The sequence below is a fragment of the Acomys russatus genome, chromosome 24 (assembly GCF_903995435.1).
Source record: "Acomys russatus chromosome 24, mAcoRus1.1, whole genome shotgun sequence".
Taxonomy (NCBI): Eukaryota; Metazoa; Chordata; class Mammalia; order Rodentia; family Muridae; genus Acomys; species Acomys russatus.
Genome location: NC_067160.1, coordinates 50,674,081 through 50,689,794, shown reverse-complemented (window position 1 = coordinate 50,689,794; position 15,714 = coordinate 50,674,081). Strand labels below are relative to the sequence as shown.

Here is a 15,714-nt window from a genome sequence, read left to right as displayed (position 1 = left end):
CCTCCCATCACCCTGCCTCCCCCATCCCAGGGCCCCCCACCCAGCGACAAAGCCTGTGGCACTTCCTCTCCTAGCCTGGCAGGCAGCCTGGCCCGGCCCCTTCTCTAAGGAAGCGCATTTCCTGCCTCTCTGGGCCGGGCTGGATGAGCTGAGCTCCCTACCGTGACGGTCAGACCCCTGCCTCCATCTGTGTCCTGGTCCCCCAGGTCAGGACCAACGGCCGCCGTTCAAAAGAGCCGGGTGCCTCTTTCTCACCACCCAGTCAGCTAGAGACCCCTGCCCTGCTGTGAGTCTCGCGCCCACTTCTCCTGACTTCTCCGCCGCCACCTCAGAAGGCTGGAGCAGGGACGTGGTCGCTCCGGCCGCCTGCTCCCTTTGGGTCCCCGTGCGAACCCACGCCGGCCCGGGCGCCCACCGGCAGCGCTGCCTCTGGATACCGGATAAGGCCCAGCGCACAGACTCCCGGGTGGACAGCATGCTTCCTCTGGCTGTTTTCCTGCTTCTGGCCATCTGTAGCCTTGTGCCCACAAGTAAGTGTCCAGCGCTCCTGGGTTGGGGACACAGCTCAGGCTAGGGCCTGGGTGTTCCAGGTCTTGTTTTTACGTCCTGAGCTCATAGCTGATGAAGCCACCCAAACTTGAGCATTAGAAGTTTGAGAGAAGTGGGGTACACTACTTACCTTAGCCCTGGCACCCGCCTGTTATCCCTTCCTGTGGTGCTCAGCAATCAAAAGGTCAGCAGCTAGAGTGCTGTGCATCACTGGGAGTATGCCCTCCGCTCTCTGAGCCTTGAGGTTCCCATTTGAGGAAGTTCAGGAAGGAGGTCACAGGAGAAATTTAGGCTCTGGGTCCAACTTTGACCTCCTTGTTTCCTTGTGTGTGTACTTTGAGATGAGGCCTCTGAGCCAGCGAGTGCTCTAGGAAAGGCTGATGGCGAGGTTATTTGTCCAAAGATGTCCTCTCACTTTCCTGGGGCTTTGCCCACTCCCGGAGCCCCACTGAACCCACAAAGGCCACATGCTCTGTCCTGACTCTGTTCCCCTTTTCAAGAAGGGCAGAGGCTCAGTTAGGGGTTCTGGGTGTGGGTCTTCTCAGCCAGGCTGACCATTGAAAGTGACCGTGAAGAGCCTGGATCCCAGTCACACTCATGCTGGGTCTCTGTAGGGCCTGCTCCTCAGCCGCTCACCCCCCCCAGCCGCCCCCCCCCCCCCGTGGATAGCCGCCTGGCCACTTGGACATTTCAGGGGCTTGTTCAAGGGTTGGGATGGGCTACCAGGAGGCAGGAGTATGTGGCGGGTGGTATGGGGAGATGGGGGCCACCTCAGCATCTTAAGTCTGCAATTGATGGGGCCACCTCAGCATCTTAAGTCTGCAATTGATGGGAAATCTCCCGTCACCACCTCATTGGTCAACCGGAAACAGTCTCAGAGCACTGAGTGACTTAGCAGGGATTTGATGCAATGTCTGTGCCCCTCCAGAACCCTTATTCTGAGCACATGTGACCCTGCAAGATGGCTGCCATAAATACCCCATTTCCCAGAAGAGGAAAATGGAGGTACTGACCTTCCAAATCCACCTACTCTAACAGTGCCTGACCCGAGCGAGTGAGCCTGGGCTTGGGGAGATCTGTAAGACCGTTAGGGCCTGACTTGTAGGACTGGAAGTGGGGGTGTCAGTGTCCAGGTAACCATCCAGAGTATAGATCAGCCGATGGCAGTGATATGACTACCCCCCAAGAGCTGACTTCAGGCTCCCAACCCTCAGTTGGTATTTGGAAATCAGAGTTCAGTGGCACACAGCAATCGCCTCTCTCCCCTACATAGGCAAGAGGTACAGGCACCCTCAAGGGTGTACATGATTGTAAAGTGGATAAAGTAATTAGGGGATAGTAAGTTCTGATTGCTATTCCCTGGGCATGCAGCTCTGGTAGAGCTCTTACCTGTCACATGTAAGTTAGAGAAAGAAATTATGCCGGGCAGTGGTGGGGCACGCCTTTAATCCCAGCACTTGGGAGGCAGAGGCAGGAAGATCGCTGTGAGTTCAAGGCCAGCCTGGTCTACAAAGTGAGTCCAGAACAGTTAAGGCTACACAGAGAGACTCTGTCTCGAAAAAAAAAAAAAAAAGAAAACAAAAAGAAATTACAAACATTTACATTTACACATGCATATACATACATACATGCTTTAGTTTTATTTTACTTCTTGAGAAAAGGTCTCACCATACAGCCCTGGCTGGTTGGGACAGGAAACTTAGATTCTCAGTGGATGGAGTCAGAATGAAGGGCGCAAAAAAATGGGCCCAGTCTTCTTGGGCACAAGGCAGCAGAATGTTCTAAGGCTGTAACTCCTGTATAACGCTTTATTTAACCTCACAACTCAACTTCAAAAGTCAGCCCGAAGCCGGGTGTGGTGACGTACAGCTGTAATCTCAGCACTTGGGAGGCTGAGGCCGGTGTGTCCACATGAGTTCCTGGCCCGCTGAGATGACATAGTGAATTCAAGGCCAGCCTGGACTACATAGTAAGGTTCTGTCTTAAAAAAAAAAAAGTCGGACCTGGAGAGATGGCTCAGTGGTTAAGAGCACTGACAGTTCTTCCAGAGGCCCTGAGTTCAGTTCCCAGCAACCACATGGTGGCTCACAACCATCTATAATGTGACCTGATGCATACTGTATACATAATAAATAAATCTTAAAAAAAAAAAAGTCAACCCTAGAGTGTTACCTGAAGGACGTTGGCTCATGGTACCCATAATAAGCCCAGCAAACAGATCCCACCCAAATGTCCATCAGCAGGGCTTCTCACTGAAGAAGTCATGACATCACGGATGCCATCCAGGAAACCAGTGGATCTGTACACCAGGGCACATCACAGCGTTAGGACCCTGAGCAGCAGTCCATTTCTACTAATAAGGCAGCAGTGATGCAGTTACACAGAGGACATTCTGGAATGGTGTGCACTGAGTGCGACTGTTCTCCAGTTCTGCAGGGGTGTGCACTGAGTGTGACTGTTTTTCAGTTCTGCAGGGGTGTGCACTGAGTGCGACTGTTCCCCAGTTCTGCAGGGGTGTGCACTGAGTGTGACTGTTCTTCAGTTCTGGAAGGGTGTGCACTGAGTGCAACTGTTCTCCAGTTCTGCAGGGGTGTGCACTGAGTGTGACTGTTCTCCAGTTCTGGAAGGGTGTGCACTGAGTGCGACTGTTCTCCAGTTCTGCAGGGGTGTGCACTGAGTGTGACTGTTCTCCAGTTCTGGAATGGTGTGCACTGAGTGCGACTGTTCTCCAGTTCTGCAGGGCTGTGCACTGAGTGCTACTGTTCTCCAGTTCTGGAAGGGTGTACACTGAGTGTGACTGTTCTTCAGTTCTGGAAGGGTGTACACTGAGTGCGACTGTTCTCCAGTTCTGCAGGGGTGTGCACTGAGTGCGACTGTTCTTCAGTTCTGGAATGGTGTGCACTGAGTGCGACTGTTCTCCAGTTCTGCAGGGGTGTGCACTGAGTGTGACTGTTCTCCAGTTCTGCAGGGGTGTGCACTGAGTGCGACTGTTCTCCAGTTCTGCAGGGGTGTGCACTGAGTGTGACTGTTCTCCAGTTCTGGAATGGTGTGCACTGAGTGCAACTGTTCTCCAGTTCTGCAGGAGTGTGCACTGAGTGCGACTGTTCTCCAGTTCTGGAAGGGTATGCACTGAGAGGGACTGTTCTCCAATTCTAGAAGGGTGTGCACTGAGTGTGGCTGTTCTCCAATTCTAGAGGGATGTGCACCGAGTGTGACTTTTCCCTGGTTCTGGAAGGGTGTGCATTGAGTGTAACTGTTCTCCGGTTCTGAGTGCGACTGTTCTCCAGTGTGGGATTTTTCTCCAGATGCTAAGACAAATTTTTCTGTCGTGGATTTATTAGTTTATTTGTATGGTTGTTTCGCATGCATGTATGTTTGTGTGCCCAGAGAGGCAAAGACAGCTGGTGCCAGGAACTGAACCTAGGTCCTTTAGAAGAGCAGCAAGTGCTCTTAACCACCGAGCCACCTCTCTAGCCCTAGAATTCCAAAAATATGCATGCAAAGTTTCTTTTTTTGTTGTTTGTTTGTTTGTTTGTTTCTGAGATAGGATTTCTCTGTGTAATAGCCCTGGCTGTCCAGGACTCACTTTTTAGACCTGGCTGGCCTTGAACACACAGAAATCTGTCTACCTCCCAAGTGCTGGGATTATAGATGTGTGCCACCACACCTGGCTTATGTAGAGATTCTTGGTTTGATTTTGGTTTGGTTTTTTTGAGACAGGGTTTCTCTGTGTAGCCTTGGCTGTCCTGGACTCACTTTGTAGACCAGGCTGGCCTCAAACTCACAGCGATCCGCCCTCCTCTGCCTCCCGAGTGCTGGGATTAAAGGTGTGCACCACCACTGCCCGGCCTCATGTAGAGATCCTTTTTTTTTTTTTTTTTTTAAAGATTTATTTATTTTATGTATATGTCTTCAAGCACACCAAAACAGGGCATCAGATCTCATTACAGATGGCTGTGAGCCACCATGTGGTTGCTGGGAATTGAACTCAGGACCTCTGGAAGATCAGCCAGTGCTCTTAACCACTGAGCCATCTCTTTAGCCCCCATGTAGAGATTCTTAAAGAGCAACTTAACCATGTATTTGCTCCTCAAAGACAACACATGAGTGAGGGGTGCTGGGGTGTAGCTCTGTGGCAAAGCCATGCTTAGCAGGTGCCAGGCTCTGCAAAGAAGAGAGCAGAGGGGAGGGGAGGGGAGGCATGGTGGACACACCTGTAATACTAGCACTCAGGAGGTAAAAGCAGGATCAGAAATTTGAGCTCATGTCAAGCTCAAGGCCAGGCTGGTCTAGGTGAAGACCTGTTTCAAGAGAACAAAAGGAAGAGAGAGGGGCAAAGGGATGGAGTGGGGGGGGTGGAATAGAGTGGGGGGGGAGTGAGGAGAAGGGTGGTGTTTTAAAATCTTAGGTCCATGGGCCAAGAAAAAGACTCAGTGAGTAAAGACGTGCTGCCAAGGCTCTCAGCTTGAATTTGATTGCCAGAATCTACTTGGTGGGAAGAGAGAGCCATATGTTATAGTGCACACACACACACACACACACACACACACACACACACACACACACACACTCCCAAGTAAGGCTGGGATATGAGTGGCAGAACATTCTCTAGAATATTTCAGGTTCAAGCCTCAGTACTGCAGACAAACACTCCCGGGTCTGTTAGCATACACACACACACACACACACACACACACACACACACACACACACACATTGCCTTCTAGGCTCTGCAAGGTGTTCTGGGCCTACAGATGAACACGTGAAATCTCGGGGAGCCTTCTTAAGTGCCATATTATTTGCACGTCATTATTTGGGCTCTGTAACTGTCCGTTTGCAGTTCTGGACTATTCTGTCCCTTTTGTGAGCTGTCATTTGAACAGTAAGTCTCTTGTTGTTGAGTATTTAAGTGATCCGCCTTTTGTTCCAGTTCGGCGCATGCACCATTCCCCGTATTTTGGCTTATTTCATTTGGAGGGTCCTGGCACTGATGGCCTGAGCCTGATGACTGGGGTTAAGCGCCTAGGTTTGCATGGTGTTTCCAAACTGTATGTGGACATTTGCCTGAGGTGTAGCAAAGTGTGACCTGGAGTCGCCAGACTGCTGGACATCTGGGCGGGAATCTGGGCCTCGACACAGAAGGAGCTGGTGGCAAAGGGCAGAGATCACATCTATGGTTTCCAGGCCACATTCCAGAAGCTTCTCAGAAGGAAAGGGGGACTAAGCAAGCATGAACCACGATCTATGGAGACACGACCACGAAGATTCTCTCTCACACCCACGTTCTGTTTACTCAAATCCAACCACCCGTAACTCCTGTTCCAGGGAGTCTGCTGGCCCCTGGCCACCATAGCCATATGCACACATACATGCATGTGGTGCACACAAACTCAAGTAGGCACAGATGCATTCACATGAGTAACACTTTCTTCAGCCAGAGAGACAGAGATGCTGAGACAGAGGGACAGAGGACCTGCTCCGTGTCACATGTGGGCCAGTGCTGTGGTGTTGGACAACAGGCCTGCTCCATGTGCTCTGGGGCCTGCAGGCAGACATGGGCAAGAGGGAGGTGATCTGCTCTCTGTGCCCTTGGTGTGTCAGGCCCAGTGTACAGATGAGGATGACCACGGTTCTCAGTAAGCGACACGGCTTGATTTCTACCCTAAGCTGTCTGCTCCTAACCCAGCCTCCTCTCTGGGCTGAAAGACTTAGAAATCTGGGGCCCAGTTCTGGGATCCACCTGTGCCTCCAGATCAGGCTATGGGGCAGCAGCCCTGGAATTTGGGGGGGCACTCATTCCAGAGTAAATTGGATTTAACTTCATCGCATAAGTGGGGTGATGGGTATGTCAGCTGACATTGATGGGGTCCTTGCTGTATACCAGCACTGGCACTGCTCTAGGCTGTCACCCTCTGTTATCAATGAGGAGCCTGGGGTCTAGGAGATAAGAGAAACCGCTAAGCAACACAAACTAGAGTGGATAGTCAGGGCCCAAACCTTGGACCAGCCATCTCCACGAGCTACCTTGGGGAAGGGCAAGCAACCTCTTGTAGCTTGATCCCTCATTTCAGGGACTTGGTCCCTTGTCTCAGACCTGAAATGGCCTTCCTTCTTAGATGGGACCCTGGGACACCGTCAGTGTCCTGCCTTCTTGCCTTTATCCTGGATAAGACAATCTCACAGAGGGGACCAAGAACAGTGGGAGGATTTGACATCCAGCTAAAGATAAGCCTTAACGTTTACTGCACAAATTGTGTTCTGGTCCACCCCAGCCCACATAAATAACAAGGACATAGTGAACCAGATTGTCCCCATGCTGTGCTCTGGGGGGTACAGAGAGAAGAGGCTAAACAGTTGCAGCCAGGTGTGGGTGCACTTGGGAGACTGACACAAGAGAATCAGGAATTCAAGGTAAGTTCCAGATACACAGTGAATTGTGGGGCAGCCTGGGCTATAGGAAATCCTGACTCAAAAATCAACCCAGCCCTGCAAACATGGCCCAGGGGTTAGGAGAATTGAGAGGACATCGGTCAGGTTCCCAGATCCCACATCACATAATGCACAATTGCCTGTAAGTCCAGCTCTAAGGGATCCTCTGCAGGCATTTGTATACACATACACACACACACACACACACACACACACACACACACACCATGCACATATACCACGCAAGCCACACACACACATACATACACACCACACACACACACACACACACACACACACACACACACACACACTGTACATACACATTACACACAAATAATTAAATGAATCTTCAAAAGAGAAAACCAGAGGTTGGTGAGATGGCTCAGTGGTTAAGAACACTTGTTCTTGCAGAGGACCCAGGTTCTGTTCCTAGCACCCACATGGTGGCTCACAACCATCTGTAACTCCAGTTCCAGGGAATCTGATTTCCTCTTCTCACCTCAGAGAAAACTGGGTATGGTTGTGATGCACATACATACCCACACATACATACATACATACATACATACATACCACATATAGATAAATATAAAACATTCATATAGAGCCAGGTGTGGTGGTGCATGCATGTGATTCCAGTATCAGGGAGAGTGCAGAAGCAAGTGGATCTCTGTGAGTTCAAGGCCAGCCTGGTCTACAAAGCCAGTCCAGGACAGCCAAGGTTACACAGAGAAACCCTCTCTTGGGGGGGGGGGGAAACAAACAACAAACAGGAACACTCATATAAAGAAAAATAAATAAAGCTTAAAAACAAACAACAACCCAAGCCAAGCATGGTGGCACACACCTCGAATGCCATCACTCAGGAAGCAAAGATGGCAGGTGGGATCTCTGTGAGATTGAGACTAGCCTGAGTTACAGAGTGAAACCCTGTCTTTTGTTTGTTTTTCGAGACTGGGTTACTCTGTGTAGCCCTGGCTGTCCTGGAACTTGCTCTGTAGACCAGGCTGGCCTTGAACTCAGAGATCTGCCTGCCTCTACCTCCCGAGTGCTGGGATTAAAGGTGTGCGCCGCCACTATCTGGCTAAGACCTTGTCATAAAATTTTTAAAAACAAGGCTGGGGAGATTGTTCAACTAATAAGTGTTTGCTATGCAAGCATTGAAGACCTAAATTCAATGCCCAGAACTAATATAATACTAATATTAATACTAATACTAATAATAAACAACTGGGTGTGATTCTGGCCACCTGCAATCCCAGTGCTACTGAGGAGGAGACAGGAGGACCCCTGGGGTTCACTGGCTAGTCAGCCAAGCCTGCCCAATGAGGTCCAGTGAAAGGCCTTATCTCAGAAAATAATGTTTATGGTGCTGAGGAACAACCTGGGTTTAAGTTGCACACATGCACAAGCACACATGTACACCTTCACATACTTACACCCACACATAGATTAGCAACAAAACAGGCCAAGCCTACCAAGACAGACAAACGCAACGCAGTCACTTTCTCCTGACACCTAGGACTCTGGGACATCAGGTCCTGATGCGTCTAAGGAAGGAGGCACCTGCTTCTTTCTTCTTCTTCTTCTTTTGGGTGGGGGGCATAGGGTTTCTCTGTGTAGAGCTGTCTGTATGGAACTCACTCTGTAGACCAGGCTGGCCTCGAACTCACAGAGATCCACCTGCCTCTGCCTCCCAAGTGCCTGGATTAAAGGCATGCGTCACCACCACCCAGCTAGGAGACAACTGTTTCAAGAAGAGGCTAGCAGTGGTTTTGAAAGCTGAAAACAAGTTGGCCAGGTAGTCAATAAAAGATGGCCACTGGGGGCTAGACGGATGACTCGGTAGTGGCCCGCACCTGCTGGAATTGTAGAGGACCGAGATTTGGTTCCCGGTACCCGTATGGCAATTTACAGCTGTCCATAACTCCAGTTCCAGGGGATCTGATGCCCTTTTCTGCCCTCTGTGGGCACTGCATACGCAGGACGAGCATCCACACATGCAGTTACACACATAAAACTAAAATAAATAAATCTTAAAGAGTGGCCCGCCAGGCCTGAGGAAAGGCAAAGGCAACCCAGCTGCATTTGAAGGAAGGACAGTCACCACAGCAGGTCCTGAGCAATCTTCATTCATCAGCAGGTGGCTCAGCCCTATGCCTGGGAACACTCAGCAACTCTGAGGGGGGATTTTCACCACCTCACTGTAACGGTCATAATGCCAAGGCATGAAGGCGCCACTGGAGCCAGGCAGTGGCGCACGCCTTTAATCCCAGCACTCGGGAGGCAGAGGCAGGCGGATCTCTGAGTGCAAGGCCAGCCTGATCTACAAAGTGAGTCCAGGATAGCCAAGGCTACACAGAGAAACCCTGAATCGAAGAATGAAAGAAAGAGACCCTGGGAGGTGGTGCGATTGGGTTGGGAACCTTTGGCATTTGTCAATCTCTCCACCTTTTAAAAAATATTTATTTATTTATTACATATACAGTGTTCTGCCTCCATATATGCCTGCACATCAGAAAAGGGCATGCGATCTCATTATAGATGGTTGTGAGCCACCATGTGGTTGCTGGAAATTGAACTCAGGACCTCTGGAGGAGCAGACAGAGCCTTAACCTCTGAGACATCTCTCCTGCCCAATCTCCCCATCTTTTAATCCCACATTAGTGTGTGAATTTGACAGTATGGGCAATGGGAAACTATGGAAAAGACACACAAGGGGGGAAAGAGCTGAGTCTTGATGGTGGCCTGGCTGGGAGATGGGACAGCAATCTATGAGGTTGTCATTGGACTCCGAGAGGAGTAGAGGGTGGCTGGGTGGGTGGTGAGGTGACTGAAGAAGTCTTTTGTCAGAAAGCATCTTCCTCGGTGTCACAGATATTCTAGCACCTATGGGTACCAAGTACTTGATGCATCAGAACTGACCTTCAGAGACACACAAAGCACATGCTGGGGCCTTGAACTGGACCCTCGGAGTTCAAGGCCAGGCCCTGTTGCTGAGTATCTGGGTCTCCTAGGAAAATCCTTTCACTTCCCTAACTAGCTATGAAATGGGTGTCAGACCTACCTGCCTACCTCCCAGGTCTGCTGTAAGGACCCAAGGAATTTACTGGTCCTGAGCCGCCAGTCAGGGAGCCTGACAGAAGACTCTGTGTGAGGCCCATTCTACAGTCCTTTGCAAGCTCAGAATGAGACATGAAGAGACCGAGCTTTACGACCAGGTCATCTGGCTCCAGAGTGACAACCTCCAGGAGCTATTTGGGGTGAAATGGGGACTGGCTGTATAGGAGAGGAAGAAGCAAAATATGTGGGAGGGTGCTCCAGACTCCCTCTCAGGAGGTCGGGGTCACCCCATTCTCCAATGGCGCCTCCTCCGACAGTTCCTGGGAGGCGCCCCCCCAACCCCCCCCCAAGCATTTCCCTTGGTGCCAGGGGATTGTTTTCTTCTGGCCTGGGCCCGCCTTGGGCTGCTGGAGACAGGCTCAGGCGTCACACTCCCTCCTGTCTCCCCATTCTCGTCTGTGGGGTGGGGGCAAGCAGTATTCGAAAAGGCCCCAAAATAAATGGGCCTCTTATCTGATCTCCCAGCCTGGCCTGTTATCTGATCATTACATAATGGCCAGGCCCGTGGCCTCTCCTGCTGGCGCTGGCTGACGGCATGGAGGAGGCGGCCCCAGGCAGCCCGGCAATGCCAGAGGAACTGGGGTTCCTGGAAGTCTGGCGAGGCGAGCAGGGAAAGTCCAAAGATCAGATCGTGGGTCATGTGGAGAGAGAAGTCGGAGACCCAGAGGCCAGCTATATGTATGTATGTATGACTTTGACGTAAGAATCCCTTCAGTTCAGGTGGCAGCGTCCCCTGCTTAGGAGTGGGAAGGAGTTGGGGGGTAGCCCTGAAGAGAAAGTGACAACAGGAGAAGGTTCCAACCTTTGAGTCTTTTGGGGTGAGGTGAAGGAGCCTCAGCAATCTGCCCTGTCCTCCAACGTCACCCGGGCCCTTAAACAGTCAACTGCCACAGCAAATGCAGGCAAGAAAGCTACAAAAAGAACCACCACGTGCCGTGCCTCACAAAGGGTTCCCAACAACCTACAAGCAGTGTATTTGCCTTACCTATTGCCCATTGTACAGACCAGGAAACTAAAGCGCCCCCCCCCCCCAAACCACATAACTAGTCAGAGTTGGATGTTGGGCCTGGCTCCCAGGAACTTGCTTTTTGAACCAAAATTTCATATTGCCCCAACACACAGATGTTCCTAGCACGCAGAAGATGGGACTAGGGCAACAGCTGATAAAATTTGGGCTCCTACAACATTAGGGGATACCTGTCCCTATTCTCTTTCCGAGATGGAGATAAGAGAGCCTGTTGGCGGGGTGTGAGGTGGCCATCTTACCTCCTTCCCTGACCTCAGTGGCTTTAGGCCCAACAACCCAGCTACAAAGGTGGGGGAAAAGGCTGGTCAGGACCCAGCTGCCCGGGGTTCAGGAAGAGCCAGCCTGCCCCCATCCTCAACACTGGCGTCAGCTGGACTTGAAGCCTGGCTCTCCTCGCCCATCTTTGATCTCCAGGAAAACAGGAAGTGACCACGAGAAGATGGAGACATAAACTTCCAAACAGCCTCCGCTTCTCTGCCCGTCCTCCACAGGCCCCCTTCCCCTCGGCACATTCCTTAGGATGAGGTGTAGGGGCCTCATTTCCTCTTCCTCCTCTGCTGGGTCAGGGTGAAATTCCATTCCTCTCCCTTGGGACCCGTGTTTCCGGGCCGCCCTGCAGCAGGCTGTGAGGCCTGCCCCATCACTGCCTTCAACCTGGGCTGCTCCCCTTGAGGCAGGAAATTCCCTCCTCAGAGACAGCCTCTGAGGGACGGACACTTGGAGGTCGGAGGCGGGGGGCGGCGACTGTCTCTATACCATACCCCACCTTGAACTGGCCTTAAGACTCGGGGTCATGGGCCCTGCCACTTGGGGTCATCTGCCATTAGTGGGTGGCTGTGTACCCTGTAGGGTAGCTATGCAGATGCTGTGGTGCCCTGAACTCTGCGCTCATATCAGCGTTCAGAAAATCAATGTGTTTCTATCCAGCTGCGATGGTGCATGCCTGAAATCACAGCACTTGGGAAGTGGAGGGACCATCACTGGCTACACAACAAACTTAAAGCCAGCCTGGGCTACATAAAACTCTGTCTCCAAGTAAAAACAACAACAATCATAATACTTTAAAAAAAAAAAAAAAAGAATAAGAATATAATTAGTGCATTTTCCTCTTAGTGTTGGGAGTTGAACCCAGGGCCTTGCTCATGCTAGGCTGACATTCCTAGCCCCATCCCCTTCATTCTTAACCTGCTTTCCCACTGTGCTCTACCGACAGGTCTTGCGGAAGGGGTCCATTGTGATCTACAGCCTGTGGACCCCACAAGGGGTGAGGTGACATACACCACCAGCCAGGTCTCTGAGGGCTGCGTAGCTCAGGGCACCAACGACACATATGAGATCCACGTTCTCTTCCTGGATTTTCCCAATGTGAGTACCTCAGGCGAGTTTGGTGGGCACCGGTAGGAAGCGGAGGTGGTGGAGTGCAGGATGCCCTTCCTGTGGCTTCACTAGGGCCTCAGCCATGGGACAGATGGGACATCTGCAGGTAGCAGAGATAATTCGGAAAGCAGCATCGCAGGACCAGCTGGAGGGTCAGTGAAGGGCTTACTGGGTGAGGGTGCTTGCGGCCAAGCATGACGACCAGAGTTCAGTTCTCCAAACCTGCATAACAGAAGCAAAGAACAACCTGCCTCAAATTTTTCTCTGGCGCGCGCACACACACACACACACACACACACACACACACACACACACACACACAAACATACACACACACTCACACAGGACACCATACTTAAATGTTAAAAAGTAACTTTAAGCCTGGCGTAGTGGCGCACGCCTCTAATCCCAGCATTCAGGAGGCAGAGGCAGGTGAATCGCTTTGAGTTCAAGGCCAGCCTGGTCTACAGAGTGAGTCCAGGACAGCTAAGGCTACACAGAGAAACCCTGTCTTGAAAAACAAGACAAACCAAAAAAAACCCAAGATGATGATGATGATGATAGATAAATAAATAAATAAATAAATAAATAAATAAATAAATAAATAAATACAGAGTTTCTCTGTGTAGCCCTGGCTGTCCTAGAACTCACTCTGTAGACCAGGCTGGCCTCAAACTCACAGAGATCCACCTGCCTCTGCCTTCCAAGTGCTAGGATTAAAGGCATGCACCATCACACCCAGCAAAAAATAATATTAAAAAGAGGGCTCAGGTAGAAAAGAGCTGGGTAGGTAGGGGAGCTTGTGCCTCCACACTTCTAGTGACAGAGCTCTCAGCTTTTCAGAGGACACGACCCTACTCTAACCTGGACTTTGGAGAAAGGGTTGCGTTCCAGCCTTCCTCACATCAAATGTATGTGATTCCATGGGACATCTTCTGAGATCTAAACCCAGCAAGCCAGCCCCAAGGCCTTCCTGGGGTCTTCCCGAGGTCTGCCACCAGCCAGCGTGTCCAGATGTGTCTCTTAGGAACAGTAACAGCCAATTTGTCAACTGCTTACCGCATGCTGGGTGCTGGGCTGTAGCCTGCTGTCAGCTGGGCACACTCGCTTTGTTTGGTCAGTTGTTTGTTTTTGTTTTTGTTTTTCTGCATTAGGGTTCATGTAGCCCAGGCTGCCCTCAAACTTGCTATCTAGCTAAGGATGACTGTGAACCGATCCTTCCATCTCTATCTCCAAAGTGCTGGGATTATAGACACATGTCATCACATCTGATTTAGATGGTGCTGGGCTTCACACTCAGGACCTCATGCCTGCTAGGCAAATACCTTACCAACCGAGCTATGTCCCCAGGCCTGGATATATATGGGGGGAGGGGCGTGCTCACACGCTCATGTGTATTCTTTTTTTTTTTTTTTAAATAATTTATTTAATTTTATTTTAGCATGAGGGTGTCAGAGCCATTGGAACTGGTATTACAGACAGTTGTGAGCTGCCATGTGGTGGCTGGGAATTGAACCCGGGGTTCTTTGGAAGAGCAGACAGTGGTCTTAACCACGGAACCACCTCTCCAGCCCTGCTCATGTGTATTCTTAAGGGCTCATCAGGATCTATTATTCTCATTTCTTGGAGGAGGAAACTGAGTCCGGCCTTGAGATATAAAATGTGAACATAAAGCCAGAGGACACACCAGATCCCTAGGGACCTCAGAGCCAAATTCAGGCTCACTGGCCTGCCTGTGCCGCGGCCCACGCCCAGCTGTTGTAAACTAACGCCACAAGAGTGAATTAGGAGCACGGGGTAAATTTGTGGCCAACCTGTCCCCCAAAACTGTTGAGCTTCTTTGCATTTTCTGCAGTGATAAGAAGGTGCCTAGACCACCAAAATCGGGGGGCCCCTGCCTGCCACAAGGACTGTGGACTTTGATAATCCCCAAGGTACAGATAGCACCAAATACATTTTATGTGACTCTCATTAGCATTGTAATTGTTTTTCAAGTTTGGTAATGATATGGGAAAATAAGAAGCTTCTTGGAAGTTATTTTGTTTGTGCTGAGGTTTAGGGCCTTGCACCTCTTAGGGTGATTGGGGTCCCCTGAGAAGCAGAGCCAGGCAGAGGAAGGCCCCAGCCAAATAGCCAGGTCTCTGGGACCCAGATGTGTGGACAGCTCCGGCCAGAGTACTGGATGCTGGTGTACTAGCAGGGCGTCCAGGGCAGGGTACTTCAAATGGTAAGGGCTTAGGCAGGGCTTCCTGGAGGAAGTAGCCACACAGAGTAGCTGGGACCTCCTTAGGTGTGGTAGACCCTGGGCACAGCAAGGGGAGAGAGTGCAGGAGGAAAGGAGGAAGCTCCCAGCTCAGATTCTGCGTGACAGGACCTGGCCACTCACCTAGCAGCAGAACTGGGGAGACAACAGGAAAGAGGTGTCACGGAGGAGAACTCAATTTTTATCTATGAGCAGTGTCATTGTCTACTGTTGAAAGATTTTTTTTAGGGTTGTGATGGGTGGGTTGCCACAGTAACTCATGGCTTAGTCCAAGGATGCCAGCGTGTGACAACAGAATTTCTCTGTTGCCCTCTGCCCCTTCACAGAACTCAGTCCATAAATCATGTAACTTTAAAAAAAAAAAGATTTTATTTATTTATTTTATGTATATGAGCGCTATATCTGCATGTATGCCTGCATTCCAGAAGAGGGCATTAGAGGGTATAGATGGTTGTGAGCCACTGTGTGGTTGCTGGGAATTGAACTCAGGACCTCTGGAAGAGCAGACAGTGTTCTTAACCACTGAGCCATCTTTCCAGCACCCCCCTCCCTTTTTTTTCTTGGGTTTTCAAGACAGGATTTCTCTGTGTAGCCTTCGCTGTCCTGGACTCACTTTGTAGACAAGGCTGGCCTCGAACTCACAGATCTACCTGCCTCTGCCTCCCAGAGTGCTGGAATGCTGGGATTAAAGGCTTGTGCCACTATGCCTGGCTTTTTTGGTGTTTTTGATACAGGATTTCTCTGTGTAGTCCTCGCTATATTGGATCTCATAGAAACCTCCCCTGCCTCGGCCTCCCAAATGCTGGGATTAAAGGTGGGTGCTGCCGCCACCATCATACTGGCCAACTGATCTTGTGACTTCTAACCCACCAGGCCCAGGCAGGCTATGGAGCTCTGAAGGGTATGCATTTGAAGGAGTAATGGAGAGAGCTGGGGTCCCAGA

General features: G+C 50.7%; 1 protein-coding gene across 1 annotated transcript in view; it reads left to right on the top strand.

The window, feature by feature from the left end:
- The first annotated feature begins 255 nt into the window (after window positions 1–255).
- Window positions 256–15,714, top strand: part of Eng (endoglin) — a 40,054-nt gene continuing 24,595 nt past the window's right edge. The window contains exons 1-2 of the mRNA XM_051166931.1: window positions 256–530; window positions 12,345–12,496. Of these exons, the coding sequence (XP_051022888.1) occupies window positions 476–530; window positions 12,345–12,496 (207 nt within the window). The 5' untranslated portion in view covers window positions 256–475. The remainder of the gene's footprint in view (window positions 531–12,344; window positions 12,497–15,714) is intronic.